The sequence below is a fragment of the Notechis scutatus genome, chromosome 2 (genome assembly GCF_049901735.1).
Source record: "Notechis scutatus isolate UNSWTSFEM ecotype Mainland chromosome 2, rNotScu1.2, whole genome shotgun sequence".
In the NCBI taxonomy this organism is placed as follows: domain Eukaryota; kingdom Metazoa; phylum Chordata; class Lepidosauria; order Squamata; family Elapidae; genus Notechis; species Notechis scutatus.
The window spans coordinates 175,949,583-175,976,872 of NC_142010.1; the positions used below are offsets into that span (position 1 = coordinate 175,949,583).

General features: G+C 36.9%; 1 protein-coding gene across 4 annotated transcripts; it reads right to left on the minus strand.

Moving 5' to 3' along the window:
- Positions 1-1,019: 1,019 nt before the first annotated feature.
- On the minus strand, positions 1,020-27,288 carry RNF170 (ring finger protein 170). 4 transcript variants are annotated; one of them, XM_087957459.1, is made up of 9 exons: positions 27,181-27,288; positions 22,031-22,122; positions 17,464-17,613; positions 16,365-16,440; positions 11,721-11,829; positions 10,890-10,963; positions 8,871-8,975; positions 7,021-7,317; positions 1,020-4,784 (listed from the first exon to the last, which is right to left on the minus strand). In XM_087957459.1, the coding sequence occupies exons 3-8, from the start codon at positions 17,598-17,600 to the stop codon at positions 7,048-7,050; spliced, it is 771 nt and encodes a 256-aa protein (XP_087813585.1). In that variant the 5' UTR covers positions 17,601-17,613; positions 22,031-22,122; positions 27,181-27,288; the 3' UTR covers positions 1,020-4,784; positions 7,021-7,047. The 4 variants fall into 4 exon arrangements, with proteins under 4 accessions (XP_087813585.1, XP_087813584.1, XP_026528791.1 ...); XM_087957458.1 differs by having other exon boundaries at positions 22,031-22,118; positions 27,181-27,284; XM_026673006.2 differs by lacking the exon at positions 1,020-4,784 and having other exon boundaries at positions 6,503-7,317; positions 22,031-22,118.
- Between the last annotated feature and the right edge of the window lie 2 nt (positions 27,289-27,290).

Consider the following 27,290-nt stretch of genomic DNA (forward strand, 5'->3'; position numbering starts at 1 on the left):
AGAAAAAAAGTAAAAAAGAACACAAAGTCAAAAGAACTGGTGGCAAAGGAATATAATTGTCAATGGTTTTCTTATTTACGGTTATTAGATTTAAAGTTGACAAGACTTTGTTTTAGAATATTGTAAGACTGAGTTTGAAATGCAACTGGGTACAAATGAACATGTAATTGCTAAAATGTATAAACTTTTATTGAAATTTTAAACAGAAAGTATATATTTTGGCTAGAATATGTAGGTTGAACAATGGGAAAATAAAAAATGATGTACTGTTGGATATGACACAAAAGAAATTGTTTATAGTGTATAAAGGACCTTTATATGTTAGAATATGTTCTGATTTATGTTGGAACTGTGAGCAACAAGAAGGGATGTTTTATCATACTTGGTGGATGTGTAAAGCAGTTACAAAATTTTGGATTCAAATAAGTACACAGGTTTAGAGAAATTTAAAATGTAATATACAATTGAGACTAGAGGCTTTCTTTTGGGACTGATGGACAAACAATTAGAAAAATGGCAGGGAACTTTTTTTGTATATAACTGCAGCAAGAGCTAGAAAGATCTGGCAATATCTACAATGGAAGAAACGTTGGTAAAGATGTTAGAACTTGCTGAGGTGGCCAAATTGAGTTTTTTGATTAGAAAAAAAGGCTATATTTACTGCTGACTGGAAACTCCTTATGTGGAAAACACAAAAATTTATGATTTGTGGTTTTGATGAATAGGCAGAATACATTAAAGAAAAGAATAATGATTTAATTTGAGAGAAAGAAGTAAATTTAGAATTATATTGTAAAGAAGATTGGAAGCCACTTCTTTGTGTTTTTTTTCAACATTTGTCTTTTTTGTTTCTTGCATTTTTAGCTTTCTCTTTGATTCTTTTCTTTGCTAATTTACATTAATTTTTAATCTTTGTTTTTAAAACTCTTAAATTATACAAATTTAAAAAATTAAACATGTTTTAGAGAATGCAAACCTATGATGGTATTAGAAACAGAAAAATAAATTGCCAGAGTACATTTCTGATTTCAGATATGGTTTTATTACAATAAAAACAAAAATTAGCTTAGATTTTTTTTATAAAAGATATGTATGTATGTAATCTACAGCCTCAGGTCTCCAGGCCATTATTGAGCAAGTTTAGTTACTAATTCTGTAACCATATACTATATATGCTTACTCAAGAGTGTATTCAGTGGAGTTTGCCTTTCATTGAATATAGATAGTATTGTAGTATAATTCTTCCTTAAATGAAAGTCATTTTAGCATAATTCCTATATACAGTACTGTTTTTAATTACAAGATCAATAGATATAATTGTTTTAAAATACTGTGGGTTCAATTAGATAGCATAATGTGATTACAGATAGTCCTTGACTTACAACCATTTGTTTAGTGACTGTTCAAAGTTACAATGCTACTAAATAAAGTGACTTATGACCACTTATAACTGTTGCAGCATCCCCATGGTCATATGATCAAAATTTGGGGGCCTGGAAAATGGCATGTATTTATGACAGTTGCACTGTGACACGGTTAAGTAATCACCATTTATAATCTTCTCAGCTGACTTCCAACAAGCAAAGTCAATGAGGGAAGCCAGCTTCACTTAATAACCAAATTATTTAATAATTCTGGTATAACAGGTTATAAAATGGGGCAAAACTCACTTAACTATCTTGCTTAGCAACAGAAATTTTGGGCTCAACTGTGGTAATAAATCGAGAACTATCTGTACAGATTTTCTATTGAATATTTTATCTTGCAAACATTTTCTTAAAAAGGTGGCTGCATAGTTTAAACCAATGTTTTGTATTAGTATGATTAACAAACTAGGATTTCAGAAGAGGCGCGGTGGCTCGATGGCTTAATGATACTGGAGATAGTCTCTGCTCCAGTGGTTCGAGTCCTAGCACTGTGTGGCAAGGTTAGCTCCTGTCCCTCAGCTTCTGTCTGCCTAACAATTTGAAAACATGTTTTATGCAAATAGATAAAATAGGTACCACCAGTGGTGGGCTGCAAATTTTTTAACAACCGGTTCTCTGGCTGGGTAGGCATGGCCAGTTGGTCATGTGACTGGGTGGGTAACATCACTCATCGCACCCAGCCCTGTCTCCCGGCTACTCACCTCAAAGGAAGAGGTAAGATTCAGCCACTGAGGCTAATCCCACCAGTGGCTGCCCGTCCCTGCCTGTTTTTTGGCCTGTTTTTGAGGCCGTTTTTGGCCTGAAAAATGGCCTGAAAATGGCTCGAAAAGTGGCCTGAAAACAGTAAAAAAACAAAACAAAAACCAGACCGAACAATGGACAGGGGCGGGGTCAGCCAGTGGTGGGATTTGCCCGTTCTCCAAACTGCGCCTTAAATACCAGTTCATTAGAACCAGTGCGAACCAGCAGCAGCCCACCTCTGGGTACCACTTTGGTGGGGTGACAAGTTGGTGCTCTGTTCAGGCAGTTAGATGTCTACTGGCTCTGAACCTTCCTGGTTGTAGTGCCTGTTCATGAGGCAGCTCCGAGAAGGGAGGGGGCCTTGGAAGACACCGCAGAAAGAGCTGTTCGTTTTTCTGGTGCAAATCCCTGCTATGGCGCACCTTGGGAAACATGCAAGCATGTCCTATAACAGAGCTGGTAAATTCACAAGCCAATCTACTACTCTGCAATAACTTTATGGTCTCCTGGCTAATGTAACAATGCCATACAACAACAACAATAATAATATTAGGATTTCAGAGCCATAAATGTACAATCCATCCTGAAAACTAAGTCTCAATGGATAATATTTTTTAAAAGAAAAAAAAACATTCTAAATCAAATACATAATGTAAAATTAAATTTGAATGTAACATTTGATTACTGCATGTAAACTGGTGATTGAATCCCCTTTGTATAAGGAATCTCAATTCCTTTTAGAAATTAGTGCAACAGATATATGAGGATACCCATCTAAATACGTAGGCAGCATTTAAAATGAGATTAGATCATTCATGCTCTGTATCAGATTTGACAGAGGACATTTTTTCTTGACGAATTACAAGCAAATCTAGCTATTTTTCACCTTGCACAATAAAAGCAACTGTTCACATCTGAGGTAATTCAAAATGGTGTGATTATTTCTATATTACAACTACATTAGAGGCATTGTGATACTTTCTGTCCAAATTCTTACAAAGCAATCGGAGACTGGTTTAGTTAACTATATATTAAAAGTCAATGTAAACAGGAACATTCTTTCTATAAATTCAACCTGGGTGTATGTTGGAAAGTGGGTACAAGCTAAGAAAAGATAATAGGAAATCTTATTCTGTCTTCCCCAGCTCCTGCCAAAATCTGGAAGGAACTAGGTTGAGAAGGGCTAACCTAAGCTGTGTGCATGAGATGAAAGATTTCTTAGAAAAATTCCCAGAAAAAAAGTTTTAAACTGTCACCAATTGGAAAGCATGATACCATCTGAACTGACTCCTTAGAGCATCATTAGAACACCCACGCTGGTTTCATACATTGCATGAGGACAAATTGTTATGCCATGTTTTATTGAACAAATATTTACTGAATTATCTGGAGCGAGGCCAACACAGCACACTAAGTTAAAATCAAATAAGCCATATTAGAACTTAGTGTATTATGTGATACTGATTGCTGCCCCATCAGGGAGGTATCCCAAAACTCTAAAGAGACATTTGTTGACCAGAATACCAGAAAAACATCAGTACAGAAAAAAGGTAGGGTATTAAAGCATTTGTAATTATAGCTATTTTGCTTAGCATAATAAATGCCTCAATTTCACCAAAAATGAAACTAAAAACAGAAAGCAATAAGTAGCTAATTACTTTGACTCTGCACTTACGTCACATGAAGGCCTTTAAAATAAGATTGAAGATCATTCTTCTCTGTAAACATATATACATGATCAAGATTCTATGTTTTATAACTTATGACTCTATCTTTCCTGCCACTGAAACATAGGATTGGTGCTTGCCAAATTTACCTCATTCAAAATTCACATTATGCTAGACTTTTACCTGAGTAAGCCCAGAAACTGTGTTAAGATGCTACTGAGGATAAGGGACTGATTAAAGTATTGTAAGGTTTAGTATAAAAGTACCTTCTTTTTCTAAATTATTGTATCATGTTCCCTTTTCTTCAGTTCAAACATGGATAGAACAAGTTGCTACCCTGTTTCTCCAACAATACGGCCTCCCCCAATAGGAAGTCCCAGCATGTTTTGTAGGCATGAAATGAAATTAAGCCCCTCCCCCCAAATTAAGGCCTATATTAAAACATGCGAAATGGGGGTGAAATGGTGGGGGGTCTTGCCGTTAGGAAGTACTTTTATTGCACACCCAGATATGGTGCTGCCTGTGTTGACCCCGATACTAAGTGCCTCACCAACGCCGAGGTCAACATCCAAGCCGTCGCCGCCCGCCCGCCCAAAGATGCAAGGGGGGGAATTAAGTCACCCCCGAAAAGACGGCCTAGCCATTTTTTCGGGGCTCAAAAAAAAATAAGACCCGGCCTTATTATATGAGAAACATGGTATTACATTTTAGTATGCAGCAGGTGCATTCAAATATGTTCTCCAAACATAACTTTGGAAATTTAACACGTTTAAAGAAATTACAATGAAAATGGTTCCACATTTTTAAAGAAAACTTAGATCGTGGTCACATTCCGCATTCTGAGATGAAAGCAAGAGAGACATGTCCATTTTTACAAAAATTACTACTCAGATATACTCAATATGTACATCTCAACATATTCATTTGTTGATATTGGCACTTGAAACCCCTGCATAGAAATGAAAGCAAAAAACAAAATGGCATTTCAAATCCAGTCTTTATATAGAGTATATGAAGATGATTATTATTGTATCAACTAAGTTTGTTAATAATGGGAGATTTCTTTGGCAACAATTTCATCAAATTGAAAGCCTTGGATTTTTTTAAAGTCAATCTTAATGCACATGTTTCCCCTTCTCTAACTGTAGCTATATGATTGGAAATAAGACTTAAACATTGCCTCCTCTCTGACTAATCATACCCTCCCACCTTTAATCATAATTTAGAATTGCGTTAATTTAAATGTTTAAAATTAGTCAATATTCAACATTAAAGCAGTAATCAAAATTCAGTTTTAAATGGGAATAAAATTTAAAAAAACATTAAGAGTGTTGTGGAAAAATAGGAAGAAGAGGTATTAGATATATACACTGCCTTGAGTAGTTTATAAAGACACAGGTGGGATATAAATAAAAATAATAAAAAATCTGGCTAATAATAATTTTAAGTTTAATATAAGTCTTCATGACAACACTGCCATAGAGAATTCAGACCAGAAATGGGTATCCTCTGGTCTTCTCCACGTCTTTTTTTTAAAAGTTATATTTATTAACTTACAACAAAGTTTTCATTCTCTGCAGGCATTTGCTAAAAAGCAAGACCTAAATAATTATTTCTTGGATGCTTACGAAGTTAAGAACATTCCACATATAGCTCAGCACTCTATATTTTTGGAGATTAAATGCTGTATAGCACCCTTTATAATCCAAGCACCTATATGCCTATTCTCTCTCTCTCTCTTTTTATAGTAAAGATACTGTTCTGCATATATCTAAGGAGATAGGGCATGTTCTTCACAGATTAGTATATTTCCAGTTGGGATATGAAATGAAATAGTATAAACAGACTGGAAAAAGTATAGTTATGATATTCCATTAGTCCAAACCAGGATTACAAATAGCAAGGAAAGCTGGAAATTATAGTTCACATCATATGGAAGGCTACAGTTTCTCCAGCATTGTAGATTTGTTAGTCGTTTTCTCTTTCTTCAAGAAGTAATGCATGGCTTAAACAAGGCATTTCATGTTTTAGGACCACTTTGAAATGTAACTTGAGAAGGCTTGTAGACTGAAATTATGTGTGCTTATTGAGAAGCAAGGCCTACAATGTTCAATGAGGTTTACTCTTAAGGATGTCTATATACTTTTCATATAAACTGTGGTTATATGATATAACCATATATCTATGGTCCCCATTACCAGTTGTTATTTCAAGTGTACTTTCGGCTAATGGCTCTATCAGCTGTTATTTAATATGCCATTTAGTATTTCACCTGATTAAAGAAGCCAGTTACAATTGAAACTTTTGCCTAATACTGTACCATAATAGGCTAGGCCAGGGGTCTCCAACCTTGGCAACTTTAAGACTTGTGGACTTCAGCTCCCAGAATTCCTCAGCCAGCTTTGCTGGCTGAGGAATTCTGGGAGTTGAAGTCCACAAGTCTTAAGGTTGCCAAAGTTGGAGACCCCTGGGCTAGGCTATCTTCCACTTTTACAAAAAACATGTTGAATATTGTAATGCAAAACCTTACTACATACAATCATTTGTTATGGAGAAGACAGCATTCTCTCCATAATGGACAGTGCAATTCCATGGGGAAAAATTATATTGAGACAACACATAATTGTACATAGTCACAACACTGTAATGTACTCTGATGGTGCAATATTATGTTATAACACAAGCTTATTTAATAACTGCACTCCTGGAGCATTTCCTGCATAGGCAGACATTCCAAACAATTGTACTTAAAATTAAATCATCTTTACCTGTTTACCCACAACCTAAAGGCATTTTTGAAACTTTACATTTAATATGAAATTAAACATTAAACAATGTTTTAAGCACATGTCCAGCTAATTCAAATAAAATATTCCAAGACAATTTCCCTTTTTATCATTGCTGGTGGCTTAAATGGCATTCACTCATTCATCTGCTGTAAACACGTATAAGCATGGGTTACACCTTTTTAATATCGCACATCAAATTTCCAGTTCCCTAATCGCTGTGACATTAATTCCTCACATTTGCGTAATATACTTTTATAATCTCATGTTATCTTATGCTGGCTTATGTCAGAAATAAAGATGTTTTTGATTGCATAAGATGATCAAATGAAAGCTGTTTAATAACCAAAATTGTGTCTAGATATTTTTTTCTCAAAACAGTTAATTCATTTAATGTACCTTAATGCTAATTACTGACATCTGTCTTCATCTGTTCAGTCTCTGTGTCACAAATTCTCGGTACATGATAGATATATATATGAGTAGCAGAAAAACCACAAAAAAGTCATCTAAAAATCCTAATATTCCAAACAAAGCTTCAGGAAGAAAGTCCAACGGTGATGCAAGATATAACAAGGCCCCCAGGAAACAGAGGAATATTCTGATGCGGAACATCCAGAAGAGACCACCGACAGAAAACATTTCTCTGAATGCATGGCGCAATAATGTAGGTAAATCCATAATCCTTTCCATAATCTAAACAAGACATACACAGTCAAAATTTGTCTGTCTTATGCGCAAGACGTAATTTGCCACAGGAGCATTTCACAGATCACAGCTTTTAATGTGCAATCAAATAGTATCACTTTAGAGCAGAGGTGAGGAACTATAGCTGGCTCAGGCATTCTGGGAGTTGGAAGTCCACAAGTCTTAAAAGGGACATAGTTCCCCACCTCTGCTTTAGAGAGAGCTAAATTTCTTTCCCCAGGACCTTTAACTTAGATCTATAGTGGTCAATAGGAACCCAACCTCAATTTTTAAAAATGCATGGAATCTCTTAATAACAGACACGCAAAATTAGACAAGCTAATGAAACAAGCAAAAGACATTAGAATAACACAGCTGTGCAAAATCTTTGGAGAAGAATTTCCCCCAAAGCTTTTAAGTATCAAGGTAGTCACTTCCTTCTCCCCAAACTTTTGTGCCGATTATTCAAGATTGTCTGTCCGTGCATGTACATGCAGAAAATGCTTCTGCTGGGACCGCTATCAAGGAGACATACTCACCTTTTTATTTCAAGGTAGTATATTCATATTCATATAGAACATGAAGAGCATATTGTCATTTTATTGGGTTAGGGATATTTATTTCTGATTATTTTAATGTTTTTATTATGTAAACTGCCCAGAGTTGCTTCAAAAAAAAGATAGGCGGCAAATTAATTTAATGAATAAAAATAATAAAAATAAATTTGGTATAAGCTATGTCTCTCCAAATGATCTGCACAGCTTCATTAAATAAGAAAGACTGGTATCGTAATTGTTCAATATCAGAGGGAACTTGCCTGCCAGTAGCTTGTCAAAGATTCCCTAACAAATTCATGGTCTACATGAGATTTGGAGTAGAGATCATTTTGCTCAAAGCTCTCTCTTCTAAACTACCTTAGTACTTTTTGAGCAAACCTGTTCTGCACATTGCCACAAAAACAAAACAAAAACAACTGAAATCACTGGTCACATCTCTGTGATATAAATTACTATAGTATGGATAGTATTATCCAGGAAGGGATATTGTATGGTTTAATTGCTAACACTTGGGGGGGGGGGGATTAAAGATTATTCTGGTAGAGTAACTTAGATTTCAGAAGTTTGTATTGTTTTATTTAGCAAATTCATATTTTTATCCTAAACAACACACTTTGAATTTTACTACTAATGGCGATGTTTTATCATTTCATAAATCTATCTGATTAAGTTAAAACTACGGTTTTTAAGTCCCTCCTCTGAATGACATGAGATTCTGAATCAAGACGAAGACTTCTCTTTCCGCAATGCTGTACTATGCAATGTGAACCAGAGAAGGAGATGGGAACTGACAAACATGGGCACAATTCCCATCTATTTCCATCCAATAGCTTAAGAACGGCTGCGGTTAAGAAAAATACTGAAATGATCCCTCCACTTGTTCTTGCTACCCCAGCTTCATTTCCAGAGCTGGTGACTTGTCCAACTCACATAGAGAAATGCAGCGTTTGTCATAATAAATAGAACATTGGGCAGATATTTTAATTGCTCTAGCCCCATACATACCGATCTTGGCTGTCCCGAGAATCTCCTATTATAATCATTAACATCATGAAGTACTTGTGCTGCATCCTCTTGTCCCTCATCAAAGAGTGGTAAAAATAAAGTTACCTGAATAAAAACGACAACAGGTATTCAATATCTTCATACAGACTCCACCTTCCTTTTCTTACACAGTATATATATTTAAAAGTGTATATGGGTACCCCTCATCTTACAACCGTTCATTTAGCCACTGTGTGAAGTTACAATGGCACTGAAAAAAGCAGTTACAAGCACTTACAGTATAATCATCACAAACCCTCCCCTCCCATGGCCACCTGATAAAAATTCGAGCACCTGACAACTGGCATGTATTTACAATGGTTGCAGCATTCCGGGGTCATGTGATCATTATTGCTGATCTTCCCAGATTGCTTTCAGCAAGCAAAGTCAATGAGGGAATCAAAATTTTCTTAGAAACTGCAGGGATTACTTTAACTATGGTACCATGACAAAAAAGGTCATAAAATCAAGCATGGCTTACTTAGCAATCAGCTTGTTAAGCAATAGAAATTCTGGTTCCAAATTGAGGATTATATGTATACTTAACAGTAATTTGTCAAACAAAAAGTTTTGGAAAAGAATGCAGAAGTATTCCTGCGAGGTCTTTCTTACAATCTATTGGTACTAAGCATATTACTAGGATCATAGAAATTCAGATGGTTATTTATTATACTTTAAAACTGATTAACAACTGTGATATTCAGAAGGGAATAGAAATAGATTAAGAAAGTATAAGAAAATAACTATGTATAAAAGCAGAACAACATAAAAACATAAAGAGGAATGCATTTAATGTACATAATTGCCAAAGGTCTGGAGAAGAGAAATAAGAATGTCTAGAAACCAAGAGACCAAAATACAGATACCAAGTAAGCCTGGTGGATAACTAGAGAAAAAGTGCTCAGGTGATAAGCTTACCGTCTAAGTAAATATGAAAGGTGACCCAGTAGTTAAATTGACCCCAAGCTACTTAAGACATTAAAAAGCAAAAATGAATAGAGAAAGGACTGGCAACAGTCATCATCCTAACCTTTTAACGACCCCGTAATCCCTTGGGGGGTGGAGTCTGGGCAACTGAATGGGGCTAGCACAGTGTTTAATGGCCGGATGCCCTTCATGTTGCCAATGCAGAGTTTTGTTCAGCAGATATATTTTCATTGTGCCCAGAGAGGGAAATATCTGCCTCTACGTAGGATCAAACTCATAGCCTCCCGATTGTGAGGTGAGGCTACCTCTAGGCCACTGCACCACTCCCAAAAAGGATTGGCAACAGTGCAGATGGTAAAATACTGACATATTATAGCCATGCTTGTTAGACTTATATGTTATTCTGGTTGCCTTGTTTTTAATCTGAACTTTCTCAACCATTTTGAAAGCCTCTACATAAGTTGGAATAATCCAAACAGGATCTGAAAACCTACATAACTGTTCTGTGTTGAAGCACTTGTCAAATTAGTGTTCAATAAAAAGTTCTGAAAGCCAGAACATTAAGCACTCTAAACTTTTATCTGAATAATTGCAGAAAAGAAGCTTAAAGGAAGATCAAATTATTTCTTATCTGTGGGAGTATTACAGATATATTTGATAGTAATATGTAACTAGGTTCTGGTTGGCTTTAACTCTAATCCATGAAAATGATTATCTCAAGTAACCTTTACGGTGCTATGGAATGTTTAGTTATTTTTCTATAAAATGTACCTGACTTTTATCTTATGGAATTCATATATAAAATCCTACATTAGATTCTAAAGAAAATGTTATTATACTCTAGCTACATACTGCATCATTCTTTAAATATATTACAAACCAACTAAAAACAAGAAAAGCAAAAGACATAGTAAACTAAATGTATTTAAAATCACAGTTTAAAAAAAAGCCAAGGTGTTAAACCTTCTAAATTTCCATTTATACTTAGGACACAGCATACAACATTTGTAAAATCAGAGCTAGAATTTTACATCAAAATATTCATATTATTACCGTTTGTCTGCAGATAGGACAGTGTATTGCACCTAGCCATGATCCGCACCTCCAATACGCTATAATGCAGGAACCTAAAGAAAATAACCTATTAATTTCTTAAACTTTAAATATAGGTAGTCCTCGACTTACAATCATTCCTTTAGTGACCATTCAAGGTTTCAATGGCACTGAAAAAAATGACTTATGACCATTTTTCACACTTACAACTGTTGCAGTATTCCTGTGGTGATTAGGAAGTCAGATTCATTTAACAACCGTGTTACTAATGTAGCATGTTACATTCACTTAACAACGGTGGCAAGAAACATAAAATGAGGCAAACTGTTTTGCTTAGCAACAGAAATTTTGAGCTCAATTATGATTGTAAGTTGAGGACTGACCTGAATTTGAGTCAATATCTCACTTAAAAACAAACAGCTGTTCACTGAAGCTGATAAATTATTAAAAATTATTTGACAGTTTAAGGCACTGAGTCTCAGGAGAGAAGAAAGGACTGCTTACAAACATCATTGAGATATGCATTACCTAATTTTTTTGCCCAAATACTAGCAATCCCTGTAGCAGTTCATAACATTTGTATTATATGAGTTGCTGAAAAATCTAGTCCAAATTAATAGAACTTAAATTTATAAATGAATAAAAAAATTGCTATGTGATAGTGATCCATTTTATACATTTTAAAATGATTGACTGCAAAGAAGAAATAATTAAAATAGAATTTCTTCACTTCTTTAAAGCCAATCCAGTTCCAAAAATATTTCCTCAGCAACTCTTACCATTTCAAGGAATATAAGAAATTATTCAAATTTTATTTTTATTTTTGCATACCACAGAAAAGATGTCCACAATTTGTTTCAATGGGAAATGTAGCCTGTTGCAAACACACCGGGCAGGACAAATCAGTGTAGAAATGTTGCCTGTCACCAACACTATTTTCCTAGGGGGTGGGGGGGGGGGAAGAAATATAGTTAATTCAAGCAGAACAAATGATTTTATTTGTAACAAGCTGCAAAACAGTTAGATTGGCATAGTTACAAGAAAGAAATCTGCCGGTTGCAAGGCTTCGGCGGCGGCAGGAATCTGCTTCTCTGTGGGTCCCTGCTGCGCTCGCCGCTGAGGTACCCCCGATCCAACTGGATTTGGGGGTTGTCGCTACCCTGGAGGGGCAGCGGAAGATAGAGGAGATCCGGGCAGGGGTCTGGGGATATCGCACCCCCTTTCCCCAGCTGGCTAGACTCTTTTTTTCTGAGGCGGTGGAGCGGCTGTCAGAAATGGCAGCCACAAAGGAATCTTCAACCGGATAAGACTGTGCAGGAGGAAGAACCAGAAGGAGAAGTTTTCTTGGCTGAACCGGGACATTAAGTTACTTTTAAAACACCCTGAAACCTGACTTTTGGATTGATACATTTGTTTCCAAAAGAAGTTGCTACAGCAGCGAAAGTGCAGAAAGGAAAGTTCACTCCCTTCCTTACGGAGAAAGCAAATGAGCACAGAAAACCTGCTTCTTTAAGGTAAAAATAAGCTCTTTGTTATAAGTGGGAAGGAGAGGACTAAAAATTCTTTAAAAATTTGTTGGAGGAGACACCTTGAAGATTATAAGACCAGCAACTAACTGTAATACGGCTTTAAAATATATTTGGGATTTTGCCCCAGGAGGAAAAACTGCAAAGAGAAGAAGAGGAAATAATTTCTGTCTGTTTGGATTGTTTGATAACTTTGACATTTGGAAATTACTTTAAGATTAAAAACATCTGGGTTGTTCTTAAAAATTTACAATGGCACTATCTGTGGATGAATTAAAAATGGAATATGAAAAATTAAAAAAAGAGAACAAAAAGGCAAGGATTCTTTGGGAGCTGTCTTCCACTTTTTAGAAATGGCGGTTTCTACATACCAGCAAATACTTGAGGAAGAAGGAGAAGAAGAAGAAGAAAAGGAAGAAGCCATCTTTAATGGACAAAAAAGTTCAATTAAGAAAGAAAATAGGAAGAGAGGAAGGAAAAATGAGAATTTAAGATTCAATAAAACAACCAAGAAAAAGAAAAATAAGGTGAAAAAAAGGTACAATGTTAGAAAGCAACTGAAAAGAGAAATACAACAGAGAGGGGAGGTTTAAAAGGTGGAGGTTAGGAGAGGGGGGGGGGGCAAAAAGACCAGAATGGAGAAGAAAGGGAGGGAAAAATGGAAAAAAAGCCACGGTCTGAAACAAGATGCCAAAAAGCAGATTTTTTTTAGAGATAAAGGATAAAGGACAGAGTATAATTAAAGAAAGATTCTGCAAGAGTACATAAGATAGTATTGTAGTATTTGCATTTGAAATAGTTTATTGGAATATTAAAATATTAAAATGTTTAATAATGATAGATCTCAATATTTAATAAAATATTAAAGAGAATGTGTAAAATGATTAATGTTTAGTTATAGTTTAATTTGTTATTGTCTTAATCTTATTATAAATTCATTTTCTTATTTTAAAATAATGTATTAATTAGAATTAGAACTAGAATGGAAATTATATACTTAACTATATTATAAATTTATTATTCTTTTATTTTAAAATGCAACATGTAGAATGTACTAGGCAGAATCAGGATGGAAATTGTGTATTATTTTAAGTGTTAATTTAGGGAAAGATAGAAAGGCGCACACTTTAAAAGTGATTACAGGGGAAATTTTTTGTTAAAGAGAAGAGATAAATAGACAATTGGAAAAGAACAGACAAAAGATACAAGCATAATGATTTTAAAATAAGATGAAATAAACAAAATATAATTAAGAGAGTGAAAAGAAGGGAGAAGTTATATAGAAAATATAGAATGGTTAATAAGATATGAATGGTATATAAGGCGAGCATGAATTTGATTTAGGTCTGTAAAAAAAGATGTAACCCGGGGCTAAGCCACTTTTCAAAAGAAGCTTTATGTTTTAAGTTTTGTGTTTTGGTTAGGCATGTTTGATTGAAAATTAATAAAACCTTGGAGGAATAAAACTAAAGGGAGAGAAATTTGGAAAAGACATGTACAAATGATAATTAAGGAGGTTTTATCTTTTTATGTCTTGTTTTATGTTTTGTATTTTGTGTGTTTATGTTTGATTGAGAATTAATAAAACCTTGATAGAAAGAAATATAATTGAATAAAAGTGAAGGGAGAAACAATGAGAAATTTGGAAAAGATATATAGGTGTTTAAATAGAAATGTGATAATTTGGAACTATGCTGTATAAATGTTTATATTCGATTGAGAATTAATAAAACCTTGATAGAAAGAAATATAATTGAATAAAAGTGAAGGGAGAAATAATGAGAAATTTGGAAAAGATATATATGTGCTTAAATGGAAATGTGATAATGTGGAACTATGCCTTAAAAATAATGTTTTATTTGCCTTGTTAAAACTTATAAGTAATTTTTACAAAGGAGCTTTTATGTTTTTATGTCCTATGTTTTGTTTGTCTTTAAAAAATCAATAAAATTTTTTGTTGTTTTTTAAAAAAGAAAGAAATCTCAGACTGGTGTGTTTTCTTTGATAAGTGATAAAGGAAGGAAGCAATAAGATCATACAATAGTACAACACAGATACCGTGTTTCTCACATAATAAGGCCGGGCCTTATTTTTTTGACCCCGAAAAACGGCTAGGACGTCTTTTAGGGGGTTATTTAATTCTCCCCTTGCATCCTCGGGTGGATGGGCAGGCGGCGACAGCTTGGATATTCGGGAGACCCGGGTTGGGCCACCGTTGCTTTCCCTTCTCCTTGCTGGGGCGTTTGGCGCAGCCACGTGCGGCCAGTCAGGTTTCCTCCCTGGCAACGGGAGCCCTGAGGAGACACTTTGGCTTCAGCGCCCATCTTCCCTTTGCTTTTGAAGGTAAAGCGAATTATTTTACAAAGCCTCCCTGCCCGAGAGGGCAGCCCAACCCACGTGGGGAGGCTAATTTCCCGGGCCTCTTCCGTTCCTCCCCGACCTCCCTACGCTGCGCGCCCTGTGCGCCGCTCCCTTCAGCCCAGCGAGCTCTTCCACCTCAAAGAAAGGCCAGGCGGGCGGATGCAGAGCAGCAGCAGCGGGTCCTGAGTCGCCGCAGCGGAAACAGCCACCACCCGCAGCCGACGGGGAGAACGAGCGAGGTTAGCGCCCGCCAGCCCGGCGAGATTTGGGAACCAGGGGCAGGAGGAGGCACGCACACACCCGCGGCTCACTTTCCCAGCTTTGCCCAGCCCTTACGGCTCTGGCGCGGCCCTGGCAGGATGAGCGGAGGGTCTGGCGGGAGGCGCCGCTGTCCGCCAGGGCCGCGCCAGAGCCGTAAGGGCTGGGCAAAGCTGGGAAAGTGAGCCGCGGTGTGTGCGTGCCTCCTCCTGCCCTCGTTCCCAAATCTCGCCCGGGCTGGCGGGCGCTAACCTCGCTCGCTCTCCCGCGCCGGGCTACAGGTGGTGGCTGTTTCCGCTGCGAGCGGCTCAGACCCGCTGCTGCTGCCCGCAGCCGCCCGCCTGGCCTTTCTTTGAGGTGGAAGAGCTCGCTGGGCTGAAGGGAGCGGCGCGTCAGAGGCGCGCAGCGTAGGGAGGTCGGGGGAGGAATGGAAGAGGCCCCGGGAAATTAGTCTCCCACGTGGGTTGGGCTGCCCTCTCGGGCAGGGGAGGCTTTGTAAAATAATTCGCTTACCTTCGAAAGCAAAGGGAAGACGGAGCGCCTGAAGCCAAGTGTCTCCTCAGGGCTCTGGTTGCAGGGAGGAGCCCTGACTGGCCGCATGTGGCTGCGCCAAACGCCGCGGCAGCAAGGGAGAAGGGGCAGCAAGGGAGAAGGGAGAAGCAACGGTGGAAGGTCTCCCGATATGAAGTGCCCCACCAACGCAGGCAGCACCATATCCGGGCATGCAGCAAAAGTACTTACTAACGGAAAGCCCCTCGCTCTCCCCCCCATTTCGCATGTTTAATATGGGGCTTAATTTGGGGGGGGATTAATTTGATTTTATGCCAATAAAACATGGTGGGGCTTCCTATTGGTGGAGGCCGTATTGTTGGAGAAACACGGTACATCATACCTCATTCGCTACAAATACTTGGATAAGATGAAATCTCATTTTGAAACAACTTAGACCTTCTTTTTGGGTTGCCCTTTGATGACCATGATTAAGAGGGAGATAACAGAGTTTATTCATAATTCTTATCTGGTTCAACTTAGAATAGCTGCAGCATAGTATTATAACATAAAAGATCCAAGCTTTAAAATTATGGTTAAAGTTTTAGGACCCTATGGAGTCCCTAAAGCTTTGCTTCTTTAATAAACATTTTAAATATATATTCCTGCAAATCCATATCAACGCTTAATTTTAAATGACGTTAAGTTTATTTTTAGCACAAAGAACTAGGGTATCCAAACTATCAAACTCAAGCATTTCTACATTTGGTGATTCCCTGAGAAATTTTCCAGGATATAATTGATTTATATCAAAAAGAATTGTGCGTAATTGTAAATATACCTGTTCCGATTGTATTTGTTGTCTAACTGCTCTCACTAGCTCTTGGTTTTCTGGATGAATATCTGATTGCCCATCTCTGTTAAGAGAAGATAATAATAATAATTAATAAGATATTAATAATAATTAATAAAACATGTCAAAATTGGAATCAGACAGAACAATGTAAATTAATCATGTTTAGAATTCTAAGGGTTTCTAATCTTTGCATGTTGTTATTTTAAGAGCTGCTACATTACTTGAAGTATAGAATCTCCAAAGATAATATTAATCAAGGTGTAAAATAAATATACTAAATAGTTTAATAACTATTGTACTTAAGCTAAAAGTGACATTTTTCCTTTGCATAATGAAATCCTTGGCTGAACATGCTTTTCATTGTATATCTTTTTTTTTTCATTTTTCAAATTAGTTCATAATATGAAATACAAATTAGTTCATAATATAAAATACAAAAATATGAAAGCAAATATTAGGAAAAATAAGGGGGGGAAAGGAGAAATGTATAAAACAAGGGAGAAAAGAAAAAAATAGGTGTTGATTTCTGCTTTTCATTGTATTTTATTGTTGATCATATAAATATTTGGAAGTAAACATGCAGATCCGACTTTAAAAACCATAACATCTACAATAAAACAAGTAAACAAATCCCACACGTGAAAAGAGCCATCATGACTCTATTCAATAGTCTTAATTGGTTAACTTAAGAATTAGTCAGCATAATAACTATGTGATTCAAATCCGATCTGTTTAAGCTTTACGTTATAGTAATACTTTCTCTACTTTCTTTCCAATTTCTTTTAATTACATTGCATGATGATTAGCATCTGCATATGGGGCTGGGAGGTTAATCAAAATTTATTTTAATTATCCTCTTATGATAAGTATGATGAAAAGAAAGCAGTCTAACGTCAATGAGCTTGTTTGAACCAAATCTCCCCAAATTCCAAGCATGATCAGCAGCTCTCTTCTGGATGTTGCTGTCAGAACGTGTTACCAAGTAATTAAACTATTATTCCAAATAACTTAATTTACAAGAAATAAATACAACTGACATACATCGACAACCTTCTAGTGCTACCAACATTTTACTTCACCTTACCTTAATAGCATGTATGTCAGTGCAACCAGGAATGTGATGCTAAGCACTATCGCCAGCAGAACCTGGTCACTTATCCCTTCTATCATTGAATCGTTATCTAGTACCAGTCTTTGAACTTCAATTTCCTGGCTGGCCATTCCAGACCTAAAACTTAGGAAACATATAAATATGCATTTATTCATTGAAACAATTATTATTATAGCAAACACTTAGACTTATATACCGCTTTACAGTGCTTTACAGTCCTCTCTAAGTGGTTTACAGAGTCAGCATATTGCCCCCAACAATCTGGGTCTTCATTTTACCAAAGGATGGAAGGCTGAATCAACCTTGAGCCTGGTGAGATTTGAACTGTCAAATTGCTGGCAGTTGGCAGTCAGCAGAAATAGCCTGCAGTACTACAATCTAATCAATGAGCCACCACAGCTCATATTATATTCTTTTTTGCAAACTAATGAACAAAAACAAATCAACTTTCACATTTTAGCTTTCAAATGGCTAAGATTAATTCCAGGAACTCCCTAGCAGAATATCCTTCTCCACATAGTTAAAACAGGGTAATACTGGGTGATATTCTGATTTCCTGGACTAAATGCAGTGGAAAGTAGGAATAAAATGTCCTTGAATGAAAATGGTTCCAGAAGGTAGAAAGGGAAAGTCACTGATGCATAATAAGACAAATATATATTAACATATAGTGAAAACAGATTCTGCTCCAAGATTTGTATTTTAAAACTAGGAATATTGAGGTATAGCAATAATCTGAGATTTCCTTCAAAGAACATTCTGGTTTTCAGTTTGATGAGGAAGTGCACATAGCATTAATGATAGCACTATTATTGTGACATTATGAAATATAATGGCTTGCTAGCAGATAATTTATTTTATGTTTTTCAGGATGTTAGATGAGTTAATGATTTTTTTTCCTGTAAATTTTGAATTTATTATTGCATTGGTGATATTTTTATTTGTAAAGGTGTTTAGATTCTAATGACTAAAGGCACTTCCAGAAAATAATAATTAAATAACTGAATAACCTAAAACCAGACAGCGATAAAAGATGCAGTATACTACAAACCGGAAGTCCGGTTTGTCGGCTTCCGCGGCGGCAGGGATTTGCGAAGCTGCGCGATCCTGCCGCGCTAGCGTTTTGGGGCTCCGACCCAGCGGGTGCGGAGCTAGGCTGCCTGCAGGGGCAGCTGAAGCTAGGGGATCCGGAGAAGGGTTTGGGGTGCTGCAGACTCCCTCCTGGCCGGCAGAACTCCCTTTTCCCAGGACGGTGCAGCGGCGGTCTGTAATGGCCGCCACAAAGAAGCTGGCAGCCGGGTAAGAATGCGCAGGAGGAAGTGGAGAAAGTGATTGAGAGGAGAAAGTTTTCTTGGCTCCTAGGACTCTAAGACATATCTAATAAAATTCCTGAAAAGTATGACTTTCTGAATAATACCTGCCAGAAGAGGAAAAAAGCGGCTGTTTGAAGGTGCTGAAAGGATAGCTTTCCCTCTTTTCCTACGGAATAAATAACTGGATATTAAGAAACCTATTTCTTTTAGGTGAAAATTGGTTTTAAGCGATGAGTGGGAAGAGAGGATTAAAAAGAAAACATTTGTATGCTAAGACTTTGTTGGAGCAGATGCCTTAAGGATTTGAAGACTAGAATATATTGCAATAAGATTTTAAACAGATTTGGACTTTCTTTCTCTTGGATTGATATTACCCCAGAAGGAGAAAGTGAGAACTCTGCCTTGGTTTGGACTGACTGATAACTTTGGGACTGTTTTATTTTTTTATTTTCTTTTGAATATTCTGGTTGTTGTAAGAAGAAAGAAGGGGAAAAGAAAAGAAAAGATTTATAATGGCTCTTTCTGTTGAGGAACTAAGAAAAGAATATGAACAAGCAAAAAAATGGTAAAGATGGTGTGGAAGAAGCTTTCCTTTTCTTAGAAATGGCGCTTATTAATTATCAACAAACATTACAACAGATGAAGACAGCAGAGGAACAAGAAAGAAAGAAAGGAGCCATTTTTAATGAATCTCAGAACTTGATCCAGAAAGAAGGAAGAGAGAAAGAAAAGAAAAGAAGAGAAAAGAAGAAAATTAAAGGACTTAAGGACTTAAGATCTAAAAAAACATTTAAGAAAGGGAAAAATAAGGTGCAAAACCAATATGATGATAGTAAACAAAAGGAAAAGGAATCGACAGAGAAGGGAAGCTGGCAAGGCAGAGGCTAGAAGAAGGGGGGTAGAAAGGTTTGTTGGGAGAAGAAAGAAAGGAAAAGGTGGAGAAAAGCTACAATGTTTTGAAATTAAATGAAAAAAGAAATTTTTTTGGATAATGGATAAAGTATAATTTTTTTTTAAAAAAGATTTTGCAAGGTACATAAGATGAGATGGTAGTATTGTAATGATTTAAGAGTTGATAAGAGATTAAAATGTTAAAATGTTTAAAAATGATTGGCTTTAAAACCTAATAATAGGGAGGTTTAGAATATTGTTTTAATTAAAGAGTTTAATAAGACTATGGTATTGATGTTATTATAAAATTTTTATTATAGTATCTTTTTAATATTTGGATTTATTGTCTAATTATGTACTTAATTATGTTGGATGTATTAGTTAGATAGAATGTACCAAGCAAAATCGGATTGGGTATTATATATTATTTTAAAGATTAATTTGATTAACTTAGGGGAGATAGAAAGGCATCATACTCTGATTAATGATTTCAGGAGAAACTTATTTTCTTTTTTTTATAAGGAATGAGACAAAGGGATGATAAAAAATGGACAAAAGATATAAATATAATGATTCAAATTAAGATGATTAATTAAGATAGAAGTAAGAAGTGTGAAATATGTGGGAAGTTAATATAGAAGGCTTAGAATGGTAAATAAAATAAGTAATGATATGTAAGATGAGCATGAATATAATTGAAGTCCATGAGAGAGAGACACCTGGGTCCAAGTTACTTTCCAAAAAGATTTTTTTTTATGTTTTGTGTGTTGTGTGTATATGTCTTTTTGGGGGAGAATTAGTTAAAAATTGTAGAAATATAGATTGAGAATAATGGTAACTAAGTCAGAAAGAAACAGATGAAATAATAATAATGATATTGAATAAGAGTAAAGAGAAGTAAAGAGAAATTGAATAAGAGGTTTTGGTATGTTGTATGGAAATGGTTTAAAACAGAATTATAATTTATCTGACTTGTTAAATTGACAATGAAAAAAGGTTTAAACATGTAATGAATAATGACAATTTGTGTGTTTTAAAAATTAATAAAACTTGTTTTAAAAAAAAAAAAAAGATGCAGTATACTTAAATAGGGATAAATAGCAGTAATATGTCTGTCTGTCTGTCTGTCTGTCTGTCTATGCATGTAAGTATGTATGTATGTATGTATGTATGTATGTATGTATGTATTATAGATAGTGTATTTTCCTCTAGAATAAATATAAAGATGAAATTGTGCTTAGATTTTGATGGATTATATTTTATACAGATTGAAATATCAATTTCTAGAAATTAATTTTTCAATAAAAATTCAGTAGAATGATACAATAAAAAGCTGTAATTAAAAACAACAGAAGAATCAACTATTAAGTCTAGTCCAAACTATTATTGCTCTCTATTTCTGCATTCTTCCACCATGCTTCAATCCAGCGGTCGGCAACTGGTGGGCCCTGGCTCACTGGTGGGCTGCAAGAAAATTTTGGTGGGCCGCAGAGAAATGTCACCCCCAGAGCACCCCCCCAAAAACAATTAATCCAGGCTGCGCAGAAACACAAGACTGCGCCGCCCACATGGCCTATGGGAACCCTCCCCGTCCACTCACTCCTTACCTGGCAAACTTGCCTGCTAAGTTGCTATTTTCCCCTTTTTTCCGACCATCAGCTGTTCTGTTGTGCCGGGTGATTTAGATTAGCTAGGAAGCAGGAAATGGTTGGATTTCTTGCTTTCTAGCTAGTTTTTAGATCTTCAGCTCTGCTTTTAAGCACAGCCGAACCTCCCTTAGGACTGAAGGTTCTATTATTCAGTGCAGACTCATGGCAAACAAATTTTACGTGACAAATGGAGCTAGCCGATGGCAGATAGATAGATCTCTGAATGAATCTGTGATTCTGTGAGCAACTCAATCTGCCTGCCTGCTTTGCCTGATTTTGGGTAAAAGTTGCCCTTTTTTATAAAAAAAATCAATATTCAGATATTTATAATATTTAAATACAAGCCATGACCACCAGGCCACACCCACAAATTGGCCATGCCCACAGAACCAGTTAGTGATCCCTGGGATTTAAAATTATGAGTTTGGTGGTCTCTGAGGTCCAAAAATTGGTGACCTCTGCTTCAATCTGTCTTTCTCTAACCTCTAGAATATGTGCAACTGTAAAACTGATAGCACTGAGACTTTAAGGTTAAAGAAAAAGCAAAATAGCATTTAGATAAAAAGCCAATTCATGCAGAGATTAATGTGTAACTTCTCAGAAAGCCCCTGTGCAAATGCCAAAAAGGGAAATCCTTGCTTTAATACAATGATACTGGTATTTTTAGATCAATGCCCACTCTTTTACCTCAGCTGGAAATGAGAAGACTCATCACTGTGTCATCTTCAGAATCAAAGGAAATGTTTCAGATGCTGGAGCTTGAAACCTCTGAATTCTGCCTTGGAAAAAGAGACATTTTCAGGCTATTTCTTAACTTATTTAAGAATAGCATTTGTTCTACATTATTTCATGTCCAAAAACAGAGATATAAAGAAATATATCCTCACATGGAATAAAACATGAGGGTGTAAAAATATTATGAGAAGAAATTGTAAATCACATCTATTCACAAATAAGACAGGAATAAAATACAGGTAGTCCTTGACTTACAACTACAATTGTGTGTCAAGCCCAAAATTGACATATGTGTAGCCATTTTAGTTAGGCTTAGTATATATTCTTTTTCTCACTTTTTCTGTGGCAGTCATGGGGGAAGGGTTTTAGGCTTGCTACATTCCTAAGGGGGAGGAGTGGAGATAGAGAGAGTTGTTTAGGCTAGGTGATTCTTCTTCCCCTGGGAAAACGAGCTTTCCGTGCTTAGGCCCCTTGAGGTGGAGATTTATGACATCAAGCAATGTTGAATTACTTTTATCGGAGAATGTGACTTTTGGGGGTTGTTTCTAACTTCTAATATTGTGGGGTAATTCCGGGTTGTGTCAGATCCGGAATTACCATGGACTTTGCCAATTTGATATTTTCCTAAATAAAAGAAATTGTCTTGGAAGATGGACTTTGTTCTTTTCTTTTTAAATGGATTTCATCACTTGGAAACCTGACATTGTGTTGACCCAAAATTTGTGTTCTTAAGTGAGATATCTGTTAAGTGAGTTTGGTCCCATTTTACGACCTTTCTTGCCACGGTTGTTAAGTGAATCCCTGCAGCTGATAAGTCAATAAGCCAGTTATTAAGTGAATCAGGCTCCTCCATTGACTTTGCTTGTCAGAAGGTTGCAAAAGGTCATCACATGACCTTAGGACACAGCAATGGTCATAAATATGAACCAGTTGCCAAGCATCTGAACTTTGATCACATGATCATGGGGATACTAAAAGGTTGTAACTGAAAAATGGTCATAAGTTATATTTTTCAATGCCGCTGTAACTTTGAACAGTCACTAAATAAACTGTTGTAAGTCGAGGACTACCTGTAGTGAAAAGTATTAAAATTAAGTTTAATTAATTTGGGAAATAATTAAGAATTTTAACATATGTAGTTGAATTCCTGTTCCCATTTAGCTCATGCTGTAAAGCAGGGTGGGCAACTACGGACCGCTGGCCACATCTGGCCCGTTGGTCTTTTTAATCGGCCCGCCAAGATTGGTACAGAATTAAGGTTTGATGTGAATGATTGAATGATTGCATTCATTTGATTTTGACTTGTAATGACAGGCATTTCGACACCAGGTAGCGGCCCGTCTGTCAAATTTTAAAAGTCAATGAGGCCCCCGAGCCAAAAAGTTTGCCCACCCCTGCTGTAAAGCCATGATTACAACAATATAATACCCATACAGCCTGCTCCCATTCAAATCCTTCACCTTCGTCCAATATATTTTGAAATAGAGTTGAACTAATGAGCAGCCCTTGAATCCCTGAACTTGTAGATATAATAAATATGCCTGCATAAAATTTGCTCCCCTGACTGACGAGCCTTATTTTGCCTCAGCAACAAGCACAGCAAGTTGTGCTCTCATTACAGTTTTAATGAGAGGGATGAGTTGAGGAATGTGATTGGTGCATTCCTTTGATTTTGCTTCTGCTCCCATGAAGTGTCACATACTAGCAGAAATGATAACCTCTCTAATATAGATCAGAAATGGGGGAAGAAATACATTTGGATAGATGATTAGATCTCTCCATGCATCTGAAAAGAGGCTTTCTAAACCATATAAACTCCTGCAGTCCTCATAGATATTAATAAGATATATTACAGGTAATCCTCAACTTATGACCATAACTGAGTCCAAAATTCATTTATTATCATTATTATTATTAACATACGCTATGATGCTAAGGAGTTCTACTCCCCCTCCCCATCTGAAAACAAATCTGTTCCAAATGCAAAACACAAGCAGAGGAAAGGAGTTTCAGTTTCACAGCAGCAAGCAGCTTTAGTACAGAACAGTTGAGCTAAGCCACACCCAGGCTCCTTGCTGTCTCCTTCTTGCTCACATAGCAAATACTGTTTCAGTTTCCAAACAACCCTCAACTCTCTCAAACACTGACAGGACGCTAGCCAGATGAATACCGATGGATGTTGGGAGGCAGAGCCAGAATTTTTTTCTCCTTATTTTTCTCCCCAAAACTAAGCCCGATCCCATAGTTTTGTAGCGAAGCACGGGTATCAAGCTAGCATATGAGACATTGGGTGTTTTGCTCCATACTTCATGGCTTACAGTGGAACTATTCTATGGGTACTAGTAGAATAGAAACTATTTTATAGATTCTCTGAAAGAGGATCACAAGTCTGTCAACACATAAATATAACTATACGGTTAGTATTCTAGCAGTACGTTCAAATTCTACATTAAGGCATCTGTCCTATCTTTCTTGTTACTGAACCAGGAAATTTAAAAAAATCCAGAAGACCTAAATAATGAACCATGTCCATAAGGTTGCTAAGAAAATTATTTTGGTATCTCCATGTAGTTATCAGCTGAATTCAAACCAAGGTCTTACCGGAACTAAGGCTGAGAGCTAAATAAAATTAAATAGAGGACCACAGTGATATCACCTCCATCTCACTCCCACGAGAAGTCATCATGATCCTGCTCTGTTGTTCCCATACCTGGACCTGAAACCCGGATGGAAAGAGTCTAGATAATCTACCTGAATGGAAAGAGTCCAGATAATTTAGGACCTTCTGAAGCTGCAGCGTAACTACCTTAACTATCTTTTCTAAAAAGCTGGAGATATAGTAAAAATTGTCCAACACACTTGATCCATTGACGGCTTCTTGAGAAAGGAAACTACCACATCTCTCAAGGATAAATGCGCCATTGCCTAGACTCAGTTACACATCATTATCTAGGAGGATTAAACCAGGAGGTATATGGAGCTAATATACAGGAGCTAAGAACCCTGTCCACTTCCTCAGAACTAAACAAAAATCACATTTATTCCAGATAATAGAGCCAGAGTGTCCTTCTATCAACTTTGTAGGAACTGCTGGTGTATATCTGGCTCTATTCTTCCAAGGACTGACCAAATCATTTTGAACAGAGTCACCAGCCAACAATCTGAAGATGCAATATGGGTAGAAAAACAACTATGTTTTGTTGCCATTTATCACAGGTGGCCCTTAAGGGTAAGATTTAAAAAAAAGATTATTTCCCTTTAAATAAACTTAAAACCTCCCTAGAATAGTTTAAGTACAATATTCTGTAATCTATTTTATTCTTCAACGTTGGTGCTTGATACTTATAATTCATGCCATTCATGCTGAGTAAACTATAAATAAGCCAGTTTGAAAGGAAAACTGCCATAGACAACTGTGAGTACTATTGTAGCAATGCCAAAATTCCAAAGAATTCTGTGATAATTTGATGGAAATTATGAAACAAGTTTACTTGTGTAGAGTTTACTTTGATATATTAAACTTCATAAAATGCAATTGCAATTTTTGTAGTTGAGGATTAAACCTGTCAATAACGCAAACCTAAGAAGGACACCAACAAACCTGGAGCCATCCTACCATTCCAGATCTATTCCAGCTAACTGAAGAGCTTCCATTATAGTGTCTACAAAATTTTCTCACTCTAACATACATCACTTTGACTTCAAAAAGAAAACACAAAGTAACAACACTTGGCTATCTTGATGTTGTGAATCTGTTAACACAATAAGTTCCACCCTCACTTCTCTAGAAAAAAAAATGAAAAAAATCCATCTAGTTTTCTTTCTTCACTATCAACTATCACTGACTATCAACTTTGCAGGATCGCTCTTCACTGACTGCAACTTGATTTTTTTTTCTACTGCAATTTCTTTCACTAAGTTGGCCTTTTGCCTAGGTGAAGCAGCTACAATCTATTACATCGTTAATGCTTTAGAAATTAGCAGAATGTTTCTCAATCTTATTGAAAACTTTAAGCTGTCTGGAATTCAACTGCCAGAATTCCCCAGCCAGCAGAATTCTGGCAGTTGAAAGTGAAAACACTGGATTAGCATAAGAAAGCATAGAAAAATATATTTATATATGTTAATGAAAGTCAACCGTCCCTGAGATATAGCAGGGCACACATCTTAGTTATCATTACGCACGCTTGCATGCGGAAGTCCCCAGGGCTCAAACTCCGGTATTTCCAGACAAACTTTGAAGCAGCTACCGAGTTGCATTAAAGAATATACCACGACTGCGTTCACCCGATATACTTATTTCTGATTTAAGTTAATCACAGCGTATGGAGTTAACTCACTTTTCTGGTTTAGTCTGTTACTACTTGTGACCGTGCAGCCTGGTTATGTACAAACCTAACATGCACAGACCCTCTTCCCCTTTCAATTCGGAGTTCTCCCCAAAACTTAACCCAAGCAGCATTTTCCCATCCTCAGCCATTGTCTATGGAGATTCTCAAGTCATCCAGGTCATGGCTGTTCCCAAGGTGCTTTTTTCAAGAGGCAACTGGACTTTTTAGGTTTTATTTCTTTGAAGACGTTTCTCTTCTCATCCAAGAAGCTTCTTTACATCTTCAAAGAAAAACCAGAAAGTCCAGTTGCCTGTTAGAAAGAGAGAGAAAAAGCACCTTTGGGTCATCCTCAGCCATTGTTACAACCCTCCAGATAGTTTAGATTCTACCATTAAAAGTTTAGAAACGGGCTTCCATCCTGCAAAGCGCGGCCGATATATAGATTGCTGTTCTTCCTGGGCTTGGAAGTTATTACGGAATTAACTCTTTACACACACAAAAAGGAGGGGACGGAAAGAGACTCCTAAGGCGACCGATACCGCGGGCTCCCCTCTCCCTTAAGAAGCCCATTTTCGCAACTCGGTCATGTCTTGCAAGCGGGAGGGACTTCGCAAGCGGTTCTGCAGGAGAACGGAGGGGAAAACCCGCCTTGGGCAAAGCGGGAAGGGAAAGCCGAATTTCAATACGCTGTGGGGAAACCGCGGCGAGGGCGGCTGCCCGCGGTGGGTCAGCCCGCGATATCGGGCGCCCGGCCCCCTCATGCCTCAGTACCTCAGTCCCCGACGGGCGCCCACCAGGCCTGTCAGCCCCCTAGAAGAGACAGCGACACGCTTCAGCCAACCCCGGCTTTGCTCCGCCCCCTTGGCCCTCGGCGTGACTGA

Coding starts and splice junctions, on each gene's coding strand:
- RNF170 (XM_087957459.1), bottom strand. CDS start 17,600: ATGGCCAGCCAGGAAATTGAAGTTCAAAGACTGGTACTAGATAACGAT. Junction 16,441..17,463: donor CTGACATACATGCTATTAAG/GTAAGGTGAAGT, acceptor TTCTCTTAACAG/AGATGGGCAATCAGATATTC. Junction 10,964..11,720: donor TTGTGGACATCTTTTCTGTG/GTATGCAAAAAT, acceptor TATTTTCTTTAG/GTTCCTGCATTATAGCGTAT.